General features: G+C 38.5%; 2 protein-coding genes across 5 annotated transcripts in view; one reads left to right on the plus strand and one right to left on the minus strand.

Moving 5' to 3' along the window:
- Positions 1 to 16358, minus strand: part of LOC126354782 (uncharacterized) — a 216743-nt gene extending 200385 nt beyond the window's left edge. For 2 of the 4 annotated variants that reach the window (XM_050004683.1, XM_050004687.1), the window contains exon 1: positions 16064 to 16293. Coding sequence is in view for 2 of the 4 variants with exons in the window: in XM_050004680.1 (XP_049860637.1) it covers positions 16064 to 16070 (7 nt within the window). In the remaining 2 variants the exon portion in view is untranslated. Of the gene's footprint in view, positions 1 to 16063 lie in introns of all 4 variants that reach the window. The other 2 variants (XM_050004680.1, XM_050004681.1) reach the window with 2 other exon arrangements.
- A 255-nt stretch (positions 16359 to 16613) lies between these two features.
- LOC126354781 (general transcription factor IIH subunit 1) overlaps positions 16614 to 26259 on the plus strand; it is a 28435-nt gene continuing 18789 nt past the window's right edge. Inside the window, exons 1-5 of the mRNA XM_050004678.1 lie at positions 16614 to 16736; positions 17172 to 17350; positions 17435 to 17636; positions 18245 to 18401; positions 21103 to 21346. Coding sequence (XP_049860635.1) covers positions 17197 to 17350; positions 17435 to 17636; positions 18245 to 18401; positions 21103 to 21346 — 757 coding nt within the window. The 5' untranslated portion in view covers positions 16614 to 16736; positions 17172 to 17196. The remainder of the gene's footprint in view (positions 16737 to 17171; positions 17351 to 17434; positions 17637 to 18244; positions 18402 to 21102; positions 21347 to 26259) is intronic.

Genomic DNA, 26259 nt, shown 5'->3' on the forward strand with positions numbered 1-26259 from the left:
AGAGCTGGTAAATATATAAACTTGTACTAATGCAGTAGGCGTGGGCGTTGTGTCTGTCTTGGATACGATAATACATTGACTATACTATATTATTAGCTTAGTCACATTCCTATTTTCTTATTCATTATTAAACCCACTCCTGCATTACCCTTATTTGACTTCGTATTCACATGACCAGAAGTCCTGTTCCTCCTGCCACCGAAGTTCACTAATTTCCACTACATTTAACTTCAACTAATCCATTTCCCATTTTAAATTTTCTAATGTACCTGCCCGATTAATGAATCTAACATTCCATTCTCCAATACATAGGATGCCAGATTTTTTTCTCTTGATGACGATGTGATCCGAATGGAGGACTATTTTAACTCCATATTACATTACCCAAGAGGACACCATCATTGCTTAAACATACAGTAAAGCTACATGTCCATGGAAAAAATTACGACTGCAGTTTCCTGTTGCTTTCAGTCATCGTTCACAATACCAGCACAGCAGGGCCGTTTTGGTTGATGCTACAAGGCCAGATCAGTCAGTCGTCCAGACTGCTACCCCTGCAACTACTTAAAAGGCTGCTGTCCCTCTTCAGGAAACACACGTTCCTGGCCCCTCAACAGATACCCCTCCATTGTGGTTGCACCGACCATACGGCTATGTGTAATGCTAGTAATGGCAAGGTCCACAGTTCATGGGATAATTGGTTGTTATAAGAGACTACCATTTCTTGTATTGGTAGTAACCAGGCAATAACCGCCTCATCCATAAATCATCCTGATAGTAATGTGAACGCAGTTGAATAACTTATTGTGGTCAGGAATTACGTTTTAATCACGTTTATCTATCCTTAATAAATCAGTGGCGTTTTGATCTCTCTGTCTGAAAGGCTGTGATGTTCCCTGTGGTACTGGGCATTTGAATCATTGCAGAATCGCACTTTTGTCCTTGATTTCAGTATGACACTTGTAACACCATCAAGGGCAGGTAGTATTTGTAGGTGGCATGAAGACTTAAAATAGATGCATCAACCGCTTGTGGATCACTTGTAATACAATCTACCTGTTAAACACTTTCATGGTGTTTGGCAGTTCCTTTTCAGGATTGCTTGATTTGCTGGTTTCGCAGCTATATACCTTTTTATAACAGGAAATTGTGGAATATATGTGAGATCTTCTTGTTGAAAATATCCATTAGCAGCTATCAACAGGGAGCATATAATTGCTCTGTGTGGCATCTGAACAGTTGCAGCAACCACTTGAAAGATAGCATGAAGGAGAAAAGCAAAGCTTGGTATCTGTCATTTATAAAAATGACCAAATCACTTTTCGCCTTTTCTCGACTGAGACTGCCTTTCCTCAGATGGCTGTAAACATGCAGCACAGTCGTGTCTGTCTTTCACATATGTCTCCTGCAGTAACAAGCGCCATGGTTTTTCTTTTGATTCCTCCACATGAATACTGAACTTGTTTATGTCCTGTTAGAAGGTGGGAACAGTTTTAATGGTAAGGTTAATCTCTCTGTCTCTAGCCCCTTTTCTTTCTATTGACCCAAGGAACCTGCATTGGATAGGGGTCGAGCTTTGGTACTAAAAGTTCCATCAGCGAGATATCAGGGGACATATGTTCTAGAGCAACATCCTCATCAGAGACGTCAGATGAAACAAGTGTCTACAGCTGGGGACCTGTTTTCTTGGTTTTATGTTTTGTTGCCCATTTCCCTCCTAGAAATGACATGTAGCTTTTATTCTGCTTCTACAGTTTGAATTGATTTCATTCCTTGAAATAGTGGATGCCATTATTAGTTTATGCTCAATTGGTGTCTTGATATATGTTGTAATTACAGTATACTGTTGCTGCATTTATTGTCCCAACCTGTTCAGTGATGAAGACAACAAAATACGTTGCAAATATTGGAGTCTGTTGTTTCTTGTAGATCTTATAACCTCAGTATAAGTCTGTGTATCGTTACCTTCAGCTTCTGAATGATTTTTCTTTGAAATTTTTACTGTATCTGCTCCACAATAGATGATCCTATGAGCAATTTCTACATGGTTCTTGGCACAAATATACTGTTCCTGGCTCATATGCATTATTTCTCCATTTTTCTCATTTACTTGCACTTCAAAATGCAATGTGCTATGACCATACTTTGACAATTACAGAGATTATCTGTGTTGGGACCGAATGTTCTAATCCTTATTGGGAAGGGAAAAGAATTTAAGAATTGAATGTGAGGACAAAGGTGGCTGTTTTTTCAAACTAACTAGTGATCTTTTCCATAATTGGATGAATGGTAAAAATTATTTTCGTCTCCCATTCATTTCACAGGCCTACTCTAGAAACACCCACACATTAGATGGATTGCACGTTAACAACATGGGGAAAAAACTTCTCGTCGGAAAAATTATAGAAATTAAAAACAAGAAGCATTAAACACTCAAAAGTAAAATCATCCTGCATTGCCCCGCCCCCTCCTCCAATATTCGAAGGAAACAACGCCAGCAAGACCTCACTCACCAACTTCAAGAACAACAAAAGCATAAACAAGGTGCCTCCAATATTCAGGCACTGCAACAACAATGAATGCAGTAACAGCTCTGCCAATTGCAGACCCAGCTATAAAACCAATAGTAATATTATCAAGAGTAGGATCAGCAGCAGAATCAACAACTTCAGCAGCTCAACAACTGACAGGGCAGTACTTTCAGTACACCTGAATGATTCTTTATTGACAAGATAAAGGTTAGTGATCAATTAAATATGCCAAAGTCTAAGAAATCCTTTAATTTCATGCTGATTCATCAAAATGTCCAAACATTGCTAAAAAGTAAGTGAATTTTATGTACTGATGAGCTAAAAAGGCTTCTGTAATATGTATAACTGAACACTGGCTGCCTAAAGATGCAATGTCAGTCACAAAACTTGCAGACTTCAATCTTTCATCATCATTTTCTAGAATTACGCCCAGCCATGGAGGGTCATGCATATTTGTTAAAACTGGTATTGATTATCGTAACATAAAACCCATTGAACTGCTAGCTGAAGAGAAAGTTTTGAAGTATCTGCAGTTGAACTCTCAGCATTAAAATTAATAATCATCTGTGCATATAGGAGCCCTGATGAGAACTTAAATGATTTCTGTCATCAACTAGAAGCAGTTTCAAATGCTATAAAAAACCAACAAAACAGTGATCATATGTGGAGATTTTAATATTCATTTTCAAGAAATCTCAAAAGACCAGCAAAGCTTAATGGCCCTTCTGGAAACATATAACATAAAAGCCACCATAGATTCTCCTACAAGAGTTACACCAACAACTAGCTCAACAATTGATCAGATATTAATAAATACAAATTTAAATCACAGCTCTGTGCCAGAAATCTTAATACTGGCTTCAGTGACCACTATGCACAGTTTATTGATTTACACACCCCAAATGAAACAAATGAGAAAGAGGAACTTATAAAAGAAACAATAAAATTCACTACCAAACAAATAAACTTTTTTATTCAAAGACAAAGTGAAGAAACCTGGTATGAAGTGTATACTTGTGAAAATACCAACAAAAGGTATTAAAAAATCATGGCAATCTTTATGTCATATTTTGAAGCTGCATTTCCATTAAAAAAACAAAATTGTCAACAGAACTTCAAAAAGAACAAATGGATTACAACAGGTATTAGAATCTCTTGTGCAGAGAGAAGAAGATTACACAATATAGCAAAGACACAGAACATGCCACATGGATTTCATTTGTACCTGAAGAATTACAAGAGTATCCTCAAAAATGTTGCAAGGAAAGCTAGAACAATGGCAAATGAGAAAAAACATTGAAAATTCAAAAAACAAATCTAATGCTATATGGGAAGTCATAAATAAACCAAACAATTTAAAAATATAAGCTTATGTTATGAAGGACAAATGATTTCTAGCCCAACAAAAATTGCAGGGACCTTCAACAAATATTTTGCAAATATAAGTGAACAGCTGGTGAGTCGAGTCGAAGAACACAACAAAATATCACTTCCATCATCCAGTGGCGTGAGAAATGTGTCTACATCATTGTGCCTTTCACCCGCGATTACTGAAGAAATTTTATCAGTTATAAGAACCTTGAAAACAGGGTACTCAAGTGGAATTGATGGAATACCAGATGCAATTATTAAAAAAAATACTGTCTTGCATTAGCTGAATCCTTGACACACTTGAGCAACAGCTGACTGGCATCAGGAACCTTACCTTCATCCTTAAAACAGCAAAACTAAAATCACTGCTCAAAAAAGGGAAACCAGAAGATGTTTCAAATTATAGACCAATAGCCCTACTGTCTGTACTTTCGAAAGTTATAGAATTTTTTTAAAATAAGAGATTGCATGATTTCCTACATCAAAATAAAATTCTCTCTCCCTCACAGCATGGTTTCAGGAAAGGCTACTCAACTGAATGTGCAATATTTGAACTTCTTAATGACATCTATACTAAACTGGATGTGAGTGAGTTTGTGGTGGGCATATGTCTTGATTTATCCAAAGCTGTTGACGTCATTGGTCATAATGACCTACTGCAGAAGCTTGACCAATTAGGAATTAGAGGTATACCCAATGAGTGGCCCAGGACATGCCTACATGCTTGCAAACAGGAGGCTGAAGTGCAGTATACTGACCATAACAAAATCAGCTACTACTATTCAGGATGTGGATATGTTAAATATGGCGTCCCTCAAGGATCAGTGTTAGGACCCATTCAGTTTCTCCTCTAGGTTCAAATGGCTCTGAGCACTATGGGACTTAACATCTATCGTCATCAGTCCCCTAGAACTTAGAACTACTTAAACCCAACTAACCTCAGAACATCACACAACACCCAGCCATCACGAGGCAGAGAAAGCAAGAACACTACCGCACGACCACGAGATACGGGCTCTCCTCTAGGTCAATGATCTTATGTACAACAAGTACGGGCTCTCCTCTAGGTCAATGATCTTATGTACAACAAGTATTGCCAAACTACCCTCCAATTTACAGACGATACAAGCTTCCTTATTAGTGGTGAAACAGAAGAAAAGCTAAAAGACTCCGCTATTCAAACAATGAACAGTATAGAATAGTCGTATAGCTATAACAAGCTAATTATAAACAAAGAAAAGACAGTAACACTGAACTTCTATAATCTAAAAGGAGAAACCACCCAAACATACAAATAGAACCAAAGGACAGAGTTCTTGAAAGTGTTGACAGCACAAAATTTCTGAAACTCTGGCTCCAGAACAACACAAAATGGGAGGTACACATTGAATATTTGCAAAGAAAACTAAGCAAAACCTGCTACATGATAAGGATCTTAAAAACTTGTTGCAGCAAAGTCAGTCTGTGTGCATTCTGTGATTAAATATGGCATAATCTTCTGGGGAAATGCAACAACAAATATGTAAAAGAGAATATTAAGAATTCTTGAAGGGGTAAACACTACTAAACCATGCAGATCCACATTCAAAAAGCTGTCAGTTCTTCCTCTTCCTTGCAGTTTTATCTATGAAACATCAGTTTACATCATAAAATATATTAATAGACACCCAGATACTTTATTAAAAAATGAAGATATACATACATGCAATACAAGGCAAAAATCTGACCTTCATATGAAACAGCTGAGAACATCATTGTGTCAAAAAGGCACTCTACATACTGGGATAAAAATTTACAATAATCTGCCTAACCACATTAAATCAATAAGTAAACTTAGTAGTTTTAAGGCTGAACTAAAGGCATATTTAATTGATCATTGCTTTTACAGTCTGACAGGGTACATAGAAACCAAACAACAAAAATAAAGATGCATTATGAATATACTACTTTGTATGCTGCCTCTAATGTTTGTTGTAAGTATGATTCTTTGCTAAATTATTTCAATATCTAGTTCTTAGGAATACAATACAAACTCTATTTTATCTTGTAAACACCTAACCATGTCCAATATCCTTGTATATATTCTATACTTGTAGGTTTTGAAGGACTAAATAAATAAAATAAGCATTTACTATATCTCTGCAAGTGACTGTATCCTTGGTGCACTTGAGGATCTTTGTTGATCTTCAATGATGAAGTATTCATTTTCACCGCTTTTCATCAAGCTGTTACATAGATAGATGTAGTTGTTTACAAATGTAATATCTTCTTACAAATCTGCTTTACTAATTTTAAGTTTCCACCTGGCCTTTCGGTTCTCTCTGTGATTGTGCGTGTGGCATATTTTCAAGACTTATCATCCAGTCATCCTGCTTTTTACAGTTACAGAAATATTTCAGAACGTAATTTGTGCACTGTGTCTGTCCTAGCTACATTACTGTCTGCAGTGAATAAGCCATCCAAGGCTTTTGATGCACTGCGTGTACATGCTGCCCAGCATGCCACCTAGATCGCTGCAAGGGTTTTCATGAGAACTAGTATCTTAATTTTTTGTTGTTGTCATTGTCTACAAAAGCAGCCTATGCGTAACGCTTTGGAGAAGCCTATTTATATTTATGCAGGGTAAAGTGGCTTCTAGGCAACACACTCCTTTTTCTCCATTATATGTGACAAAGCCACTGTTAGTACATTGACTGCAGTGAGGAACCTCACTAGGTCTATAATATTCAGAACAATATCCCTCATACGTAACACAAGTGGCTTAAATTACCATTTGGATAGCTGAAATCGACAAACAGAAATATCTCTTAAGCTCATACATTTAATCTGCATCTCCAACCCTCAGTTCACAGCTATAGTTGGCGTTTCGTTGTTTCAAGGCTGTAAGAAAACCGCCAGTGCATACGAATTAGTGAAAGGCTGTGAAATATGGATTTTATGTTAGTGACTGTGCTGTGGATAAAAGTGTTCACACATACACGAAGAAGATTTTGGAATGATGAAGTGATAAAACAGCATCAATCTGAATTTTTTGTGATCCATCCAAGGTATTTACCTAAGTCAGTTACTTAATTTTGATAGAAAAGCAGAGGTTTTATAGAATTAATGGTGTAGCTAACAAAGGGCTTGGTCTATACCTAATGGAAAATGTAGAAATTTGAGTTGCATCATTCAACAAGAACGTGTAGGGCTATCTGTCTTACGGGAAATCAATGATGGACTTCCACAAGGTTCAGCATTAGATTAACTGTCGTTTCTGGTTGAATTATTGTATTTCTTACGTATGTAAAACATATCAAGTAGATTAGCAATTTTTGCAGATGACATAAATATTGAAACTACTCATTATTTACACACACACACACACACAATATATATATATATATATATATATATATATATATATATATATATATAAGTTAGCTTCGTGTTCTGCCTTATAACAGGTCTTATCATGGGGGAAGCCTGATCAGAGAGGTCCATTGCTTAAGTGTCTAGGGAAGTGATTCCAGTGGTGGTTTCCCGTTGCCTTCCACTAATGATAATGATAATGAGGACAACACAACACCCACTTCCTGAGCAAAGAAAATCTCTGACCCAATTGGGAATGGAATCTGGGCCCCTTGGTTTGACAGACCACCACACTGACCACTCATCTATCGGGGTGGACATATATATGTAATTTATTGACACAATTTTTTTGCGCCATATATATACACTCCTGGAAATGGAAAAAAGAACACATTGATACCGGTGTGTCAGACCCACCATACTTGCTCCGGACACTGCGAGAGTGCTGTACAAGCAATGATCACACGCACGGCACAGCGGACACACCAGAAACCGCGGTGTTGGCTGTCGAATGGCGCTAGCTGCGCAGTATTTGTGCACCGCCGCCGTCAGTGTCAGCCAGTTTGCCGTGGCATACGGAGCTTCATCGCAGTCTTTAACACTGGTAGCATACCGCGACAGTGTGGACGTGAACCGTACATGCAGCTGACGGACTTTGAGCGAGGGCATATAGTGGGCATGCGAGAGGCCGGGTGGACGTACCGCCGAATTGCTCAACACGTGGGGCGTGAGGTCTCCACGTTACATCAATGTTGTCGCCAGTGGTCGGCGGAAGGTGCACGTGCCCATCGACCTGGGACCAGACCGCAGCGACACACGGATGCACGCCAAGACCGTAGGATCCTACGCAGTGCCGTAGGGGACCGCGCCGCCACTTCCCAGCAAATTAGGGACACTGTTGCTCCTGGGGTATCGGCGAGGACCATTCGCAACCGTCTCCATGAAGCTGGGCTACGGTCCCACACACCGTTAGGCCGTCTTCCGCTCACGCCCCAACATCGTGCAGCCCGCCTCCAGTGGTGTCGCGACAGGCGTGAATGGAGGGACGAATGGAGACATGTCGTCTTCAGCGATGAGAGTCGCTTCTGCCTTGGTGCCAATGATGGTCGTATGCGTGTTTGGCGGCGTGCAGGTGAGCGCCACAATCAGGACTGCATACGACAGAGGCACACAGGGCCAACACCCGGCATCATGGTGTGGGGAGCGATCTCCTACACTGGCCGTACACCTCTGTTGATCGTCGAGGGGACAATGAATAGTGCACGGTACATCCAAACCGTCATCGAACCCATCATTCTACCATTCCTAGACCAGCAAGGGAAGTTGCTGTTCCAACAGGACAATGTACGTCCGCATGTATCCCATGCCACCCAACAAGCTCTAGAAGGTGTAAGTCAACTACCCTGGCCAGCAAGATCTCCGGATCTGTCCCCCATTGAGCATGTTTGGGACTGGATGAAGCGTCGTCTCACGCGGTCTGCACGTCCAGCACGAACGCTGGTCCAACTGAGGCGCCAGGTGGAAATGGCATGGCAAGCCGTTCCACAGGACTACATCCAGCATCTCTATGATCGTCTCCATGGGAGAATAGCAGCCTGCATTGCTGCGAAAGGTGGATATACACTGTACTAGTGGCAACATTGTGCATGCTCTGTTGCCTGTGTCTATGTGCCTGTGGTTCTGTCAGTGTGATCATGTGATGTATCTGACCCCAGGAATGTGTCAATAAAGTTTCCCCTTCCTGGAACAATGAATTCACGGAGTTCTTATTTCAATTTCCAGGAGTATATATATATATATATATATATATATATATATATATATATATATGGTGGAGAAAAATTGTGTCACGAAATTTTAACCCAGCTCCGATTGGCCATGGGATTGCCCTGTTGCCAGATACTCTGGACAATGCATGACCACAAATGCTTTGCCTGCCAGAGATCCCGATGTATCCTAGGTGCCTAGCATACTCGGTGGTAGCGTGGCAGCCTGCCACCCCGGGGGCATGGGGGCAAATTCGCCAGTGTCCTAACACATCCACTGTAGTTTCATGATAAGATGTACTGGGAACAAACCCATCGACAGCTGTTAGTTCGCATACAGGAAGTTTTTTAAAAATCGTGTCTTCCCTGAAAAGAGCCTTTTTTGTAGGTAGGACATTGTTTACATAAAGCAGGTGCTCGAACTGGTGACCCTCTGACGTGACATGAGCTTGGTAATGTCAAACAGTGTGTTGCCAAACTCTTTCAAAGATTCTTGGCAGTGCCCTGATATGATTGGCAACATGCTGAATGCGATCCTTTAATTCCTCTCCATTTCTAGGTGGTTCGTGTCTGGGTGGGTAAACTAGAAACTTGAAGAATCCCCACAGGAATGAGTCCAGTGGCGTGAGATCTGGTGATCGCGGGGGCCATGTCCTACAAGTACCTCTGGTAGTTACCCAGCATTGAAGAGTTCATTTAAATATCAATGTACAGCTTGACTGTTATGTGTGGGCACCCCATCATGCATCAAGTTGCAACAACATGCCTAGCCGTATGTCCAGGGGTACATCTGCCAGCAGGCTGGGTTGAGTTCCCTGCAAAAAGTGAAGGTAATTTGCCCCTGTAAGCCGAGGAGGTAGATGGACTGGCTCACCCAGATGGTCACCCGCAATGCCTGCCCAAATGTTGAGCGAAAATCATTCCTGGTGTCCATGGTCGTACATATAATGAGGATTTCCCCTGGCCTAGTAATGGACATTTCGAGTGTTATAAAGGCCATCCTGATGGAAGGTACACACCTCAGCAAACAACAGAATGGTGGGGAAGTCAGTATATTATGCAACATGTCGCAGAAACCACCAGCAAAACCCTAGCCTGTGTTCATAGTCGGCCACAGGATTTAGGTCTTGGGCAGGGTGGAAACTAAATGGATGCTTGCTGTCATCGCTCAAAACCTCCCAGAATAACCAATGAGTGACCCCCATCTCATGACCAAAAGCTCAAGTACTTGTCGCAGGTGCTTCCTAGAAGCGATCGAGAACAGTCTCTTCAAATGAATCATCTCGTCATGTTTTAGCCTGTTTCACCAAGTCGCCAGTGAATTGTTGTAAACGTTTGTGGGTGCAGGTGGTGTTCCTCATACAACCGTCGAGCTTCGTACACACTACCATCAGCTAGTCCATAAACAAACACCATATCTCATTGTTCTTCAAATGAATACTGTGCCACCATTCTTACTGTATGATTAAATCGCAGGTGACGTGTGTGTGTGTTCGGGAGCAAAGCTTACGTGTGAATGGCTCTAACATGAGGTGGAGACACACAGCAAGACCTATTCAACACGTTTGTGTGTCATGTTGGGGCAGTTACCGGGCGAGGGACATTTGTACATGTGAATCGACAACCATAGCGCTGCCCATGAACCGACTAACGGCAACAGGGCAATCCCATGGCCATTCGGAGCGCAAGGCGCCAAGTTTCCATAGTTTAGAAACGGTGCATTGTCGACACACCCAACATTAGTAATTTTGATTTGTACTGACATCAGCTATCTAGGGACAGGGCGAACATTAATATACAAACACAAGGAGTCCCACTTAAACCTTTAAGTGCAAATATCTCTCATACAACAGTAGATATTGAAAAATGAATTTCCTGGATATGTTTGTGCGGCTGATCCCAGCGGACGATAGAGTCCTCCCTCGGGCATGGGTGTGTGTGTTTGTCCTTAGGCTAATTTAGGTTAAGTAGTGTGTAGGCTTAGGGACTGATGACCTTAGCAGTTAAGTCCCATAAAATGTCACACACATTTTTCCTGGATATGAATGTAAGGCTAATAAAAGTGAATACTATGAGACATTATAAAATGTAAGTAAATATAAGTTTCAACAAAAACTTGTGTGTTTGCGTGTTTTAAAACTGACATACTGTATAATTTCTCATGTAATCAATAATAAAGAATGGTGTTGATTGCATTACATGATGTCATTTACGTCCCAAGAAATTGCGAAGTGAAGCTGGACCTTGAAATAAACGAAACTCACTACTATTGCACTTCTAAATATCCAAGTATGATCTCTACATATAAATGTTTCTGGCAGGGAATCTTATTATTATTTTCTGCTCTCATGACAACAGTGAAAGTAAGATTATATACATCTGTCACATCGCAATTATGGGCAATGTGGGGTTCATGCTTGCAACTCGAGTTGTGCGATAGCTGTGGGTTCCATTTATTTCAAGTGTGAAATTTGTTTTACAATTTCTTGGGATGTAACCGACTTACTGCGATGTAACCAACGCCATTCTTTCAGTGGTTTATCATGTTTTTGATTGTGTAAGAAACAATATGGAGTGTGCATTTAAAAAAACATTATTCTGTGATGAAACAAATATTTGCTTACATTTTAGAACATCTCACAGTATTTATTGTTGTTATTACTGTTATATATATTATATTATTGCTATTGTATATATACTATTATATATTATGTATTACTATTATTAGTAGTACATGAGAGAAAATTAATTTATTTGAAGAATTATTGGTTGCCTTTTTTGCAAATGATCTCCCTCTAAATTATCAAAAAATGCAGCATTTTAAGGTGTACACCATCAAAACAAACTTAAAAATGGGCAAGAGTTTGTAAATAAGGTACATCATCAGAAATAGTGGATATCCACATTAATGTGAAATAACATTGGAATTAAACACATTTTAGGGTTACTTAAGCAGATCAATTTAGCCGATTTTGCACTTTATATCACTACACGTTTTACACAAGGAATCTTTAAATTAACAAATGTTGATAATTTTCATTCGTTAACATCATATGCTATTATATTCTAAAATATTCAACAAAAATTCTCATTGTGCGAAGGTGCTTCCTAAGCATTCACATACAAAATAATCTTACAAACATTTTAAGATGTAATATATTTTAAGTATAGTATCAGAATCTACATATTCTCTCTCGAATTTTACTGTGAATAATCCATTCAATTACAGTATGAAGATGATTACTATAATAACAGAGCTAGAAGAATGAATGAACTACATTACTCTGATTATAGCTCAGAAGGGAGTAATAATACATTTATCGACGTCTTGGGTCACTTACCCATTGATATAAAATTACTGAAAAATACCAAAAATAAATCTGAAACTAAACTAAAACAGTGCCCCTTGGGCAATGGCTCACATCTATTCGAATAATTTTTATTTAGGATATTGTGACGTATTTAGTACAAAAGTGCTACATACTGTTATTAAATTAAGTATTACTTTCTGTTGTGTGAACTTATTTGTAAACAGTCACCATACACTCATGTTGCAATACAAATTAATTAATAATGTATAAACTAACTCATTCCAAACCCTTACAACAAATTAGCCATCAATATATGGAACATATAAAAAATTCAACTCAGATGCTGAAGAGTACCAGAACCATCACTTTATGGCTGAGTTCTTTTAATTATCGTACTATTCGGAAATATGTACATAGACATTTCGATCACTTCAGATCTTCTTTGGCAAGAGCTTAAATAATCTTCTTATTGAGATCTATACAACAGCAAATATGTACATTCAAGGACAGCTGAGAAATAAATATATTTTAGCTTGCCTATCTATGTTCTGTCTGTTCACTCACAGATTCAAGTGAAGAAAAGAAAAAAATGGTCTTAAATTTACTAGGCAGATAATGTCTTGGGAAAGGAATAATGAATCACCAATCGAGGAAAAAGAAGGTAAATCTCTCAGTAAAGATTTAAAAAGGAAACTGACAAATTACTGAGCAGCTAATAGCAAAGAAGTAGATTGTGAGAAAACTTGAACATTATTAATATTCCTTCAAAAACATTTTCTAATTAGTGAGAGTGTAAAATTTTTAATTTTTTACTATGCACTATTAAACACAGGAAGCATTTATAAATTAATGTAAATCTCAACTTTGCCATCTCCTTAAAGAGAATAAATTGCAATATACTGTTCAGATTTCTGAGGTAGTGTTCTTAGAAGAAGACAGTGGTTAAGCTATTTCTTTTCTTAGGATATAAATTGTTTCTCAAGTTTTGAAAGGGAAATATTACTATAATTTACAGTTTCTTTTTCTATGAACAAAGTATAGGAGTCAAGCAACACATCAGATATTTATAGCAGAACAAAGCTTAAGCATTGTTGAACTATTATAAAGGAGGGCAAGATAATGACAACTGTTTATAAAAGTTATGACTAAATATGTAATTAGATATTCCAGAGCACACAGAAACTTTAGGGATTCATTCTCGATAGCAGAGCATTACAAAAGCTTCCATGAACGTAAGTCTGAAAATCCTTCATTATGGAAGCATGAAAGGAATTCCTTGTTTACCTACATCTGTATCTACAGCCGTATTCTGCCAAGGAGTGTGAAGTGTATAATAGAGGGTACATCCCATTGTATCAGTTACTACGGCTTTTTCACATTCCGTTCACATATGGATCTTGACACGAGACATAGCCTTATCGAAGGTACCTTCAGTGCCAGGAGGAAGGGTTTTCACACTCCAGGGACGTTTAGGGCTGTGCTGGCAGTAGTATAGCCGCTGGCAAGGTCACCCAAAACCAACAGGCCTCGACAGAGGGGCCATACAAATCGTGTCTCACATGGAGCAAGGGGGGGCAGAAAACAAAACCTCCCTAGGGGAGTAAATTGCAAATGAAAAATACTAGTCCTCCAGGTTACGTGTTGGGCGTGTGACTGACAATGCCACCTCATAAAATGGAATTTTTGTGGATACCACACATTTTCCTTGGTAGGATATGGATTACAGGATGATGATAGGCAAAGAAAGGAAGACCCAGGAAAAGGCGACTCGAAAATAGGGAGAGGATCTCAAAGCAACGGAACTCAGTAACTGGAGATGGAAAGCGATGGACAGAGGAGAATCGAGGTAGGTGACAAAGGAGGCCAAAGTTCTACAGGGACTGCAATGCTAACCAGTAAGTAAGTATTCACATATGCAGCACAGGAAGAATGAGTGTTTAAATGCTGTAATTAGTGTGACCTTATCCTCACGATTCATATGGGAAGAATATGATGGGGATTTTGGCATGTTCCTAGAGACATCATTAAAAGCCTGCTCCTGGAACTTTGTAAGTAGGCTGTCTTAGGATAGTTTACATCTGCCTTCAAGAGTCTGGCCACACATTTCTTTCGACATCTCTGTGACACTCTCCTACACGCCAAACAAACATGTGATCATTCATGCTGCCCTTCTCTGTATATGATACATAATCCCTGTTAGTCGTACATGGTGCGAGCTCCACACACCTCAGCAATATTCTAGAATTCCCTGTAGTGACTTCTGATTGCGTAACTTACCTCAAATGTGCATTTTTACTCGTTTGTTGGTTGAAAATAAGAAAATTGAGGAGACAAGCCTCAGAAAGATAAGAAAATGTGTGCTGAACATTACTCAGATTAAGGAGAATAAATGTCGATTAATAATTGATTGACTCGTCGTTTGCTAATATCAGATTGAAACTATTTTTGGTGTGCTAACTCGGGTTACATAAATGGAGTGCTTGATTTTTCATCTTGTTATACTTTATTATTTCGCTTTAATTTCTTGTCACAATGGAAATTGTCATTGACGACTTGGATATTTTTGCCATCGATTGTTATTTCAGAAGAGAGACCAAATGTCTGAAACTGAATAATAATTTAGCTTTCACAATTCCTTGATAGCGAAAGATTCTACACTCGGTATAAATGAGATTAAAAGTTGATAAATCCGTTTTTTCAACATTAACTGTATTTTCCACTGTTCCTTGGCAGAATATGACAACAGTGTTCTAAAAAAATAAGGTAGTGCTATTTAATATTATCAATTTTCATTAAAAATATTTGTTTTTGTCATTATTTCTTAATTAGAAAGAAAAGCACCGCAACGAAAGAACATATTCTATGTATTGCCATATAAACATTTTTCATGTATTTTGTATACATATATTTTCGTTAGTAAATAAATTTTCTGGGGACCACTTTCCATATTGATACACCTCTCAGCAATTCACTGTAAAAATTCTATCAAGAATATCAGTTATGAAGCTTGCTGTGGACATTAATAAATTTTATCACTGCTAGTTTTTTAGTTCTGACACTAAGTTCAGACTGTTTGTATCACGAGTGGTACTACATATTTTTATTTTCAGCCTCTGGTTCTAGTCCAAAAGTCATGTGGCTTTAGGTTGCCTTTCCATTTTGTGCGAACACAGCACCATTTACAGTGACATGGCCTGTTGTTCTGTTTTGTTGACGTTGAATGTGAAATGGCCTTAATTATAAGTTGTAGTATCTCATATAACTTTCCTAACGCCAGTACCTTACATGGTGCCAATCCCTTTACTTCCGTAATCTGTGGTTTGAATCCACTTTGTAACTTACAGTGAGTGGAAGAATTGATACAGCTGACACATAGCCTAGTTTTGGAAATAAAAAAACGCCATGTCTTTGATGTGTATCTCTCAAGAGTCTTTAACTTCTGATGTTAGAATCAAATTTAATTACGATATTATATTCCTCAGAACCTCAAATGGTGTAGACATTTATTTGTTTATTGTATCTACATAATTTGCTGCTGTCGTATTTCCTGTAGCATTAAATTTTTTATTTATTTTTTTAAATTTATTTTTGTTCGATATGTCATCGAGTAATTACTATCCTATGTTCAAGCGACATGGTACTAAATTTTGCATTTAATTCAGTTCCAATACGAGAGATCGAAAGTTGTCTCATACGTATAATTTACATTTTATGTAATATCTATAGTACATACCTTCCATAGTCCACTGAAAATGAACACTGGATGGGGCTTCTTAATATTTTCTTAGTTTTATTTTGCGTTTTTTGTTGTTTGATAAGTGAAGGGACTGGCTCCAGAAGCATACGGATGACGTTATTCTATCGCACACCGTAGAAAGCTGTTGGGACTACTGACGACGCTGACCTGTGTCCTAAATTTTTAACATATATTTTGTTATACATTACTGATTCAGTAGAAATTATCTTCCTAGAACTGCTAGAGAATTTTACTTATCAGAGATACTACAATATTAGATATGGTCGACACTTCACTATCAAAGGGGGAAGTGTCGTTAGTGGCAAACAATTTTCGTCTTTGGAAATGTTATTATATCGGAATATTTTTCTTTCTGTTTAGTAATAATTGCACGCTTACGGTTTTCGTCGTCATTATTTCAACATATCACCTGTGTTCGTGTGACATAAAAGTGCTGAATATTATGCTGTTCATCTTTCTGCGATGGCAACACGGCAGGGGAGGAAGTGGAGTCAGTTGGCTCTGCCAAGGAAGAGCGTGTCTGCGCGCTATTCTAGTTCGGACTGCTGGTCGATCGGGATGCAGCGCTGCGTTATGTATGTCACACATGGCTCCCGCCGTGAATGGTGGGCTAGCGCCTTGCTCCTGAGGAAGTTGTTGACTTCGAAGGGTAAAGCATGCTACAGTAAATTCTTTTCCGTTTGAGAGACTTCAGTTAGCCTGAATGATCATCTGAAACTCAAAATTCTTTATCAAAATTGTAAAATGTCGAATAAAACTAAATTTTATTTTCCCCCTTCATAGACTCGTCCTCCCGCTATAGGCATTGCCATTTTGCATGTTGGTTGTCATTATGAAACAGCTGATTGCCTAATTGAGGTTGAGTTATAGTGAAGTGTTGCCCATAATTAGCGATTACTTTTTTTAAAAAATGGGGTTTGGGACATTATAGAGTGCGATTAAAGCATTAATAAAATTTCAACATCATGAGTCGCCATATCTCAAGGACAGTTGTATTTTTGTTTGTAGAGAACATTCTTAAGTTTAGAAAGACATTTTGTGCAGTAAAAAGATTTAGTTCAAATGTATAATTTTAAATTGATAGGTTATAGTCACTTTCCTACACCATCATGACGACATCGTCAGAAGACGTACTGCTTCAAGTGAGCCAAGTCCGGTACAAGAAAGGCGATGGCACGTTGTATGTAATGAACGAGCGGTTGGCGTGGATGCTGGATCATAGGGATACAGTGTCTGTAAGCCATCGGTACACAGATATCAAATGTAAGTAGGTTTTTGTTTTTATATGAAGCACAGGTGACTGTTTGAAAATTATGTGAACATAATATGGTGATTTATTTTTAACAGTACAAAAGATTTCACCAGAAGGCAAACCTAAAGTGCAACTTCAAGTTGTATTGCATGATGGAACTACGTCAACATTTCATTTCGTCAACAGGCTGGGTCAGGAAGCGCAAATAAAAGACAGGGATGATGTTAAAGAGTTACTGCAGCAACTTCTTCAAAAGTTTAAACGAGAAGTTAATAAAGAGCTTGAAGAGAAAAACAGGTGAGTGCTCTCTGATAGTGTCGAAAGTTTTATTGGGAAGTTCCATTTGGGTATGTTTTATTAGATGTTAAGCTGATAATCAATAGCAAGATCTTCTGTCACATCTTTAGGCTGCTAAATATTATGTTGCTGTCAGCTGTTATTTAGCCACTTCTCACGAACCGAAATTTTGTACAGAGAAAATGATCCATCAATTAACTTTCATGCCTTCATCTTTTTAGTTGAACAGGACACATAAATTCAACCTTCCCGTAGATAGCTTTATTTCCTTTGTACTGTACACTGCTGTTTAAATAAGCCAGAAGTCATAAATTGAAATGATCGTTACAGCACACTATTGAATAGGGTGATAGATTGATTTTTAACTTTGTTTTTCATATTGCCATGCTGCTTAGTAAGAGATGAAAGTTGAAAAGGTAAGCACGTGCAGGTTAGTTTGGTACTTTTATAAAGAAAGCATCCAGTTTCATTCCACTTGTGAATGTCAAGTCTTTATGGAATGGCTTTCCTTTCTGAAATTGCAACTTGAACACTGCCATAGGCAGTACATGTTTATATTGGGACTCCAACATAAAATTGATGATTATTGATAGATCAAATTGTTTCAGGCTTCTGACAGAGAACCCTGCATTGTTGCAGTTATATCGTGATTTAGTAATAACTCATGTAGTTACTTCAGAAGAATTTTGGGCTCATCATGCTGTACAATACACACAGAAGCAGCTTAACCAAAAACAGGATATTGGTGTCTCAGGAGCATTTTTGGTGAGTTTATCTACAGTTGAAATAATGAGTTTGTGCTTTGGCATTATGAAGATTCATTTTGTGATAGTTCAGTGTGCATTGCCTTCTCCACTTATGTCAATTCTAGATTAAAAATGAATGAAAATGAATGTACTTGCAATTGGAAAAGGGGTGGTTTTAAGAGTTAGGTTGTTGCAATCACTGATACTTATTAGAAAGTGCAATTTTAGCTAGTGGTATCGTTAGTGCTGTTAACACAATTTGTTGTGAGGTAGGTATTTTGAACAGAGGAAAGTGAGAGGAAAAATCTTCTGTAGGCCTGTATTGCAACATGTGGTTTGATTCATGGTCTTTGGTAAGTTTTCTATTAGTCCATGTAGTGTTATCAATACTGTAAGTATTGGTGCAAAGTAGGCCACTTAAGTATTTTTACATTTGTAATTAACATAAAATTGATGTAGGCCTAGTACAAATCAACAACTGTAAATAGCTCATGTTGTTCATACTTATGTAAGCTCTCCTTTTGTGTCTCAGCTTACTTTGGTAATTGAAAAGTGTGTTCAGTTTTTCTCAACCCCCATCCCCCTTGCCCCTACCCTTGCCAGTCACCCCTCAAAATTTCTTCCTTGCTACAATTGCTTTTAGTATTGAAAAATCAGTAAAGGGTTGGCAACTTCATGTCAGATGCTTTCAATCCATGTGTGTCTCTGATGCACTTGGAGCTTTGCAGTGCTATCCCATGCTGTTAAATTGAAATGATGAATTATGGACCTTAATGGCTGATGTTGATGGCTTAATTAATAAAATCCTTGGGGTATTATTGCTGTTATCAGATAAGATTGTACTTACACTACCTTCAAGTTTTGCAGTGTTTTGGTTGAGATGGGGTGTGGTCTTCATAAGCCCAGAGAGTAGTGTTTGTGGCTGCTCTCCCTGTTTTATGTAGGTCTCTTCATCTCTGTTTAATTTTGCTATCTGCACCCACTTGAACTTTAATTAGTTGGATGTGTTGATTGCTTGCTCAGTGTACAAACTAAATAACAAGGATATGTTACAACCTGGTTTCAGTGTTTTCGCAACTGTCTACTTTCCATGTCATTCAACTCTTGCAACTGCAAGCTGGTTTCTACACAAGTTGTAGCTAGCCCTTTACTCTATACTTTATCCCTACTGTCTTCAGAATTTCAAAAGTTATTTTCTGCTAAACACTGTGGAAAGCATTCTCTGAAGTACAAATGCTATAGACATAGGTTTCTTTCTCCACTCTCTCCTAAGTTATAGGATCAGTATTTTCTTTACTTTGACAAATTTATGGTACCAACATTGTTTTCATTTTTCTGTGTAAATTGAACAGGGGAGTGTCATCACGAGATCTTCGAAGTTTAATATTTTTATCGGATATTTTGACACACTCAAATTTACACACTTTCAGTTGTTAATATTATCCATTTTCTTGAACTTTGGTAAAACACTATGAAATAGTGTACTGTGGTCTATTGATCCAACTCAAATGTTCTGTTCTCTCCTGCTCTCCTTGCTAAATCTTTTAATGCAGAACCTTGAGACACTTATTTTGTTCATAAAATTAACAGCAGCTCCCTATATAATGCAGAATTCATATTGTTTTTAAAGTTCTGGAATTATATTGCATTTTAGTGGCCCAAAGGTGCCCATTGTTCCCTTTTTTTCTATATCAGAATTGTTTGACCCTTTAATATTGAAAGGACGTTTTTAATTTTGCTTTTTTTAAATAACAAGCATTTGTTTCCAACTTAACCATTACTCTGAAGTGCAAGTTTACTCTTAATATCTCACTGTTGTACATCAGTTGGTGAATGAATAGTAATTTTGTAACACTATTAATGAATTTTAATTGCATTAGTTGTTAATAAGAGTGACATGAAACCTAAGGATAGCTAATGTTGCATATCACTATTAGAATCTGTATCCTACAGTTGATTAGTGCATGTTTGTGAGGGTTACTGAAAATTTCTGTATTGTTAGTTTAGACCCATTGCTAAGGTGACAGATACTCCTGCTTAAAGTTTATATAATACGGTGAACATGTCACACACTACATATACAAAAAACAAAGATGTGACTTACCAAACAAAAGTGCTGGCAGGTTGATAGAGAGACACACACACACACACACACACACACACACACACACACACACACACACACACACACACACAATTCAAGCTTTCGCAACCAGCAGTTACTTCATCAGGAAAGAGGGAAGGAGAGGGAAAGACGAAAGGATGCGGGTTTTAAGGGATAGGCTAAGAAGTCATTCCAATCCCGGGAGCGGAAAGACTTACCTTATGGGGAAAAAAGGACAGGTATGCGTGTGCACACGCACACACATCCATCCCATCCCATATTAAGTTTATGCAAATGTTAGGTTACAATAGTAAGTTTAACTTTATTTTTCATTTTCTAATGTAAAGAAAATTGTGCCACAAAGTGATACTTTGTAAGTTACTGTTAATTATTTGATCATAACTTCCTTACATCCTTTCACTCTTAATTCCTTTGGACTGATTGTTCTGCTGTCAAAAAGTAATGTGGCCCATCTCCTACATTTTCCATTCACTTTGTATTTGTTTGATATCTTATTGTTTTACTTCACAGTACTAAATACATTTGTTGGTCTTTTAGCAGTGTGTGTTAAATTAAAATCATGAACAACTGTCTGATGATAATTTTTTTGTTTCAGGCTGACATAAAACCTCAGACAGATGGATGTAATGGTTTGAAGTATAATCTGACTGCTGATATTATAGAGTGCATATTCAAAACATATCCTGCTGTACGTAAAAAACACTTAGAATATGTTCCTCACAAGCTCAGTGAAGCTGACTTTTGGACTAAATTCTTCCAGTCGCACTATTTTCACAGAGACCGTATCAATGCAGGTTCAAAGGATCTCTTCACTGAGTGTGCCAAGTTGGATGATCAAGGTAAGCTGCCAACTCTCCTTCATTTGGCACCCAATGTCAGGCCTTCTTGTAACACAGTGTAAAATTTGATATGTATAATAGCCTACATTGTGTCACAACTGCTGTTGCAAATAAAATTCCCACAAGCTCTACTTCACTAATGCTGCATTCCAACAGGTGGCTTGGGTTGTGGTGGGGATAGTCAGGTGGGAGATTGAGACTAGGGAGTGAAGGATGTGTTGTTAGGATAACTCCCATGTGTTTAGTTCAGAGGAGCTGGTGGTGAAGGGAAAAATCCAGAAGATCCGGATTGTGAATCTGCCTTTGAAACTGAGTATGTTATGCTCAGCTGCATATTTTGCCACTGTGTGATAAACTTTGTTCTTGGCGATAGTTTGGTGGTGGCCATTCATCCTGGTGGACTGCTGGATGGAAATAATACCAACATAGAAGGCTGTGCAGTGTTTGCAAAAGAGTTGGTATGACATTGTAGGTTACAGGTGGCCCAGCCTCTGGTGGGGTAGGATAGTCTTGTAATGGGATTGGAGTAGGAAGTGCTGGGTGAGTGGATTGTGCAGGTCTTGCACATTTACTGCAGGGACATGAGCCATGTGGCAAGGGAGTGGGAGTGGCATAGGGATGAACAAAGTTGTGTAGGTTGAGTGGGTGAGAGAACACTACTTAAAATAAGAGGGTTGGTAAGGATCTTTGGTAGGATCTCTCTCTCATTTCAGAGCATGTTGGAGGTAATAAAAGACATGACGAAGGATGTGGTACAGTTGTTCCAGTCCAGGGTGATACTGGATGACAAGAGGGTGCTCCTTTGTAGCTGATTGTTGGTGTGTGAGAATATGGTATGGGAAATGTGTTTACAGACTACGTTCATGGGTAGTGCTCACCTGTGAAGGCTTCCAAGAGATTGACATTTGCCTTCTTTATTTCTTTGTTTGTTGTGCTAGGTGTAGACGTACTGCATTGCTATACTGGCTGAAAAATTTGTGGGTGGAAGTCAGACACAGAAAACTTTAAATAATGTAGTCCACATTCACATTTATGTTTCACAAATGTTTATTTCACCGTTCACAACCCCCCCCCCCCCTCCCCCAATAATACAGTTATATGGCTAGTGCACTATTGTTTAACTCAAAAGTTTCATTAATAGATTGCTAGCGAACATCCACATACTGCTTCAATAGTTTACTGTTGCACGTTATGAGCAGTAGAAATCTAACCACAAAGCTCACAAGTGTGGCAGAATATTGTGGTATGTATTGAACAGACACTGTCATTGTTTTAACATATGGCCTAATTATTTCACAGTTAATTTGATGCATTGTTGTTGTTCTAGCCAACACAGGTTCTTGTCTGAAACTAGGCCGTGGACTGACTATCTTATATATCCTCACAGTAATAGGTACTGAAACTACACATTGTTCAAAGTTAAATTTACAGAAATTCCAATTAAAACTTAACTCATTAAATTAACTGAATACATTGAAAAATTGGTTCTTTTTAACAGTTCCTTGCACTAAAGAGTTAAACTGAATTATTTGTTTAAATCATAAAATTAACAAATATCGTTACGCAAACAATACTTTTGTCAAAACTGTCAATTACTTTGAAATTAAGGGTTGGCTTTGCTAACATGTTTTCAAATAGATTCTTTAAGAGTACTATTAGTTATCCCTCCAAATGTTTATAATTAGTACAGAATTTATATTTGTTTATACAAACAATAAAATGTAAGTTGCAAAACAATTACTGATTTCACCCTATAACAAAAGATACTAACTAGGAATAGTTGAAATAAATGAGATCTATTATGTACATAAAACTAAGCACAAAATTAGATCTGGTGTTATATTCTTTAAAACTGAGGGCCAACCTTTCTTTCTTGTGAAAATGCAGATTATACTAAAGTATGTTAATGGTAATTAGTTAAAAGTGGAAAAAAAAGAATTTTAAGGAGGCAAGTGGCAAAATAGGCGAGAAAGTAAAAATATCCCAGCTTGCTTCGTCAGAAGATCTTCAGCATACTGGGCAAGTGAGTTATCGCCCACAGATGGCTAGGCTGCATGGGAGGAACTTTTGGGTATGGAAGGAAAGGCAGCTGTCAAAATGCAATTGCTGTTGGTGGTTAGTGAGTTTGAGGACAGAGGTGTGGATAGGCACCTTAGATGTGGTAAACATCCAGGAAGGTAGCATGTTGGGTTGAAGACCTGGTGAAGTGGGTGGTAGAGAAGGTGTTGAAGTTGGGAAGGAATGAGGATAGTGTACTATGGCTCTATGAATGTATCGTGAAGATGTCAGTGAACCCAAACCAGACTTGGGTTGATAGTTTTGAAGGGCTAAGAAGGTTTCCTCTATATAGCCCATAAACAGGTTGGCATAAGAGTGCCATGTTGGTGTTCATGGTTGTTCTGCAGATTTGTCTATATACCTTCCCTTCAAAGGAAAATAAGTTGAGTGTCAAGGTATGGTTGGTAAGGGGTGTGAGGAGAATGTGATGGGTTGAGTCTGTAGGACTTTGAGGAGGTAGTGTTGAGGGCAGGGGCATGGATGTTGGTGTGAGGGAGGTGGCATCAACAGTGATAAGTAGGGATCCAGGAGATAAATGGGTGGGGATGGTGGAGATTCGGGGAAAGAAGTGCTTAGTATCTTTGATATGGGACGCTAGGTTCTGGGCAATTGGTTGGAGGAGGTCGCCACCAAGAGTGGACAGTGTTTCACTGGGAGCACAATAGGCAGCTACTATGTTTCCAGGATTGTAGGGTTTGTGGTTCTATAGGAGCATGTAGAAAGTGGATTGTGGAGTGTCATTGGGGTGAGGAGGGAGATAGAAGTCAGCTGGCAGAGGCCTTTAATCAAGTAGTCACTGAGATGCATCATGGCAGTGGTGGAGACTTTGTCTGCAGACAGGATGGTTAGGCCACATGTTGGTATGAATGCCAAGTAGCTGCCTACCAGGGTGAATGACCATTCCCAAATTGTTGCCAAGAACAATGTTGACAACTCGGTTGCACAAAATGCAGCTGAGTAAAACATGCTAGATTTAAAACTGGGCCTTGTGTATCATCCCCTCCATAAACAGCTTCTCTGAAGTACACAGAAGAGTTATCAGTGCAACACATCCTTCATTCCTGTACTGTCCTGGCCTGTCTCTCGTGACCTAGTGTCCCTGCACCATCCACCCAGCATTTTCCTCCTTTTATGCCATCACCCCCTTCCAGTTCACATTCCCATGTCACCTCCAAATGTGCATTGCATGCCTAACCCATGTACCTGGCACCTCTCCCTCCCTGCATTCCTAGCCAGAAAACTATGTCCCTCCCTCCAAGCTGGTAGCCACGCACCTGCAATATCTCTGTGCCACCTGCCTCTCCCACTACCTGCTCCATCTGACACAACCATCACAACGTAGTCCACCTACTGAAAAGCGAAATGCAGCACTGGCACTGTTAATCTATCTGGAGGCTTATAGTAATGTAGGTGCACTGAGTGTTGCAGTTGTACACTTGTATATTTTTTTTATTTTTTATTTTTTTTTTGCTTGCTCGAAAAAAGATCAGTTGAAAAGCTAGCAAGTTTTCTTCCTTTTTGTGTGTGCATATTGACAACTCAGCATCTCTGCTTTCCATTGAGTGTACTCATTAAATCCAAAAGTATCTATGTTTTACCAGAACATTTAAAATGTTGTTCTTGTATTTGTTGCCCATCTGTGGTCTTCATATTAAGATGCACAGCTGAAGTGTGGTATTGAATCCCCTCTGATACTATGGTTGCAGTGACACTGATCTGTAGAGCAGAGGTCTAGCTTAGCTTGGAAGGTCTGTTTGGTTGACAGTTGACAAAGACAATGTTTGTGAAAGCAGAATATCTGGTTGTTACAAGACATTGACCAGTAGCAAAGCCTAATGTTTACATCTGTACCATACTGAAAAATGCAAGGGTGTTAAATATGTACCTTCTACCAAATTCTGTAGTTGTATAAAGGGATTTTCCACAGCAGTTATGACACACAATCCCCAACACCTAATGGTGTTAAATAAATTATGTAGTTTGAGTATGTCTGGTGTTTGTTTCTTTGTATATTAAACAGTTGATATACTTTCTTTTTCCTTATATTTTACGTATAGTACATAGTATAAAATTTATAAATGTTCAGATTATAAGTAGTTAGTTCCTTGACTTCAAACTAAGTTACTCCATGTAGCTAATGGAGTGGCAGTTGAATTCAAATGTAAAACATTGTTTGGAAGACTAACATGAAGAAAATTGTTAACTGCAATCACAGAGAAAGCCTTGATGGGTGTGGTATGGTATTGGATGGCTGCAATTTAAGGTGTGCTAAATATGACTTTCTGGACACTTCAGAAGAAAAATTAGAAAGAAAATAAGAGCATAATGTTCTTTCAACAACAGGGTTGTTTAGAAATGGAGTGCTGTATCAATTAGGAAAAGGTGGAAATGGAATAGTCGCTGTCCTTTCCGAATGAAACATCACAGCGTTTGTCTTCAGCAATTTCTCATGGTGCACTGTGTGGTGAATGCATGAGTCTGTTCAGTTCCATTAGGCAATAAGTACCAGAAGAGACAGGCAGTTTTGTTGTAATTATTGCTGTGCTGATTTTGCTACATTGGTGCAGAAATGACTCTGGCAACTCTTTGCAGTATGACAAATCATAGTAAGCTTTTGGCGACTACTTTGTGGTGTACTGTCGTAATGCTCTTTCTAGACTGGCCTAGTTTGAATAATTGGACAACTGGCATTGTTCTATAATGAGATTAATGAGCCTAGGTGAAATGCATGTAGATGCTGTGCACTTGAAACTATGTATCCAGCAGTCTCTCTCGCTTGCATATGTAGAATTTGTCACTTACAACCACCACCACAGACAACTTGCAACAAACAATACAAAAATTCACTAAGTAAC

Source organism: Schistocerca gregaria, chromosome 3 (assembly GCF_023897955.1).
Source record: "Schistocerca gregaria isolate iqSchGreg1 chromosome 3, iqSchGreg1.2, whole genome shotgun sequence".
Lineage (NCBI taxonomy): Eukaryota > Metazoa > Arthropoda > Insecta > Orthoptera > Acrididae > Schistocerca > Schistocerca gregaria.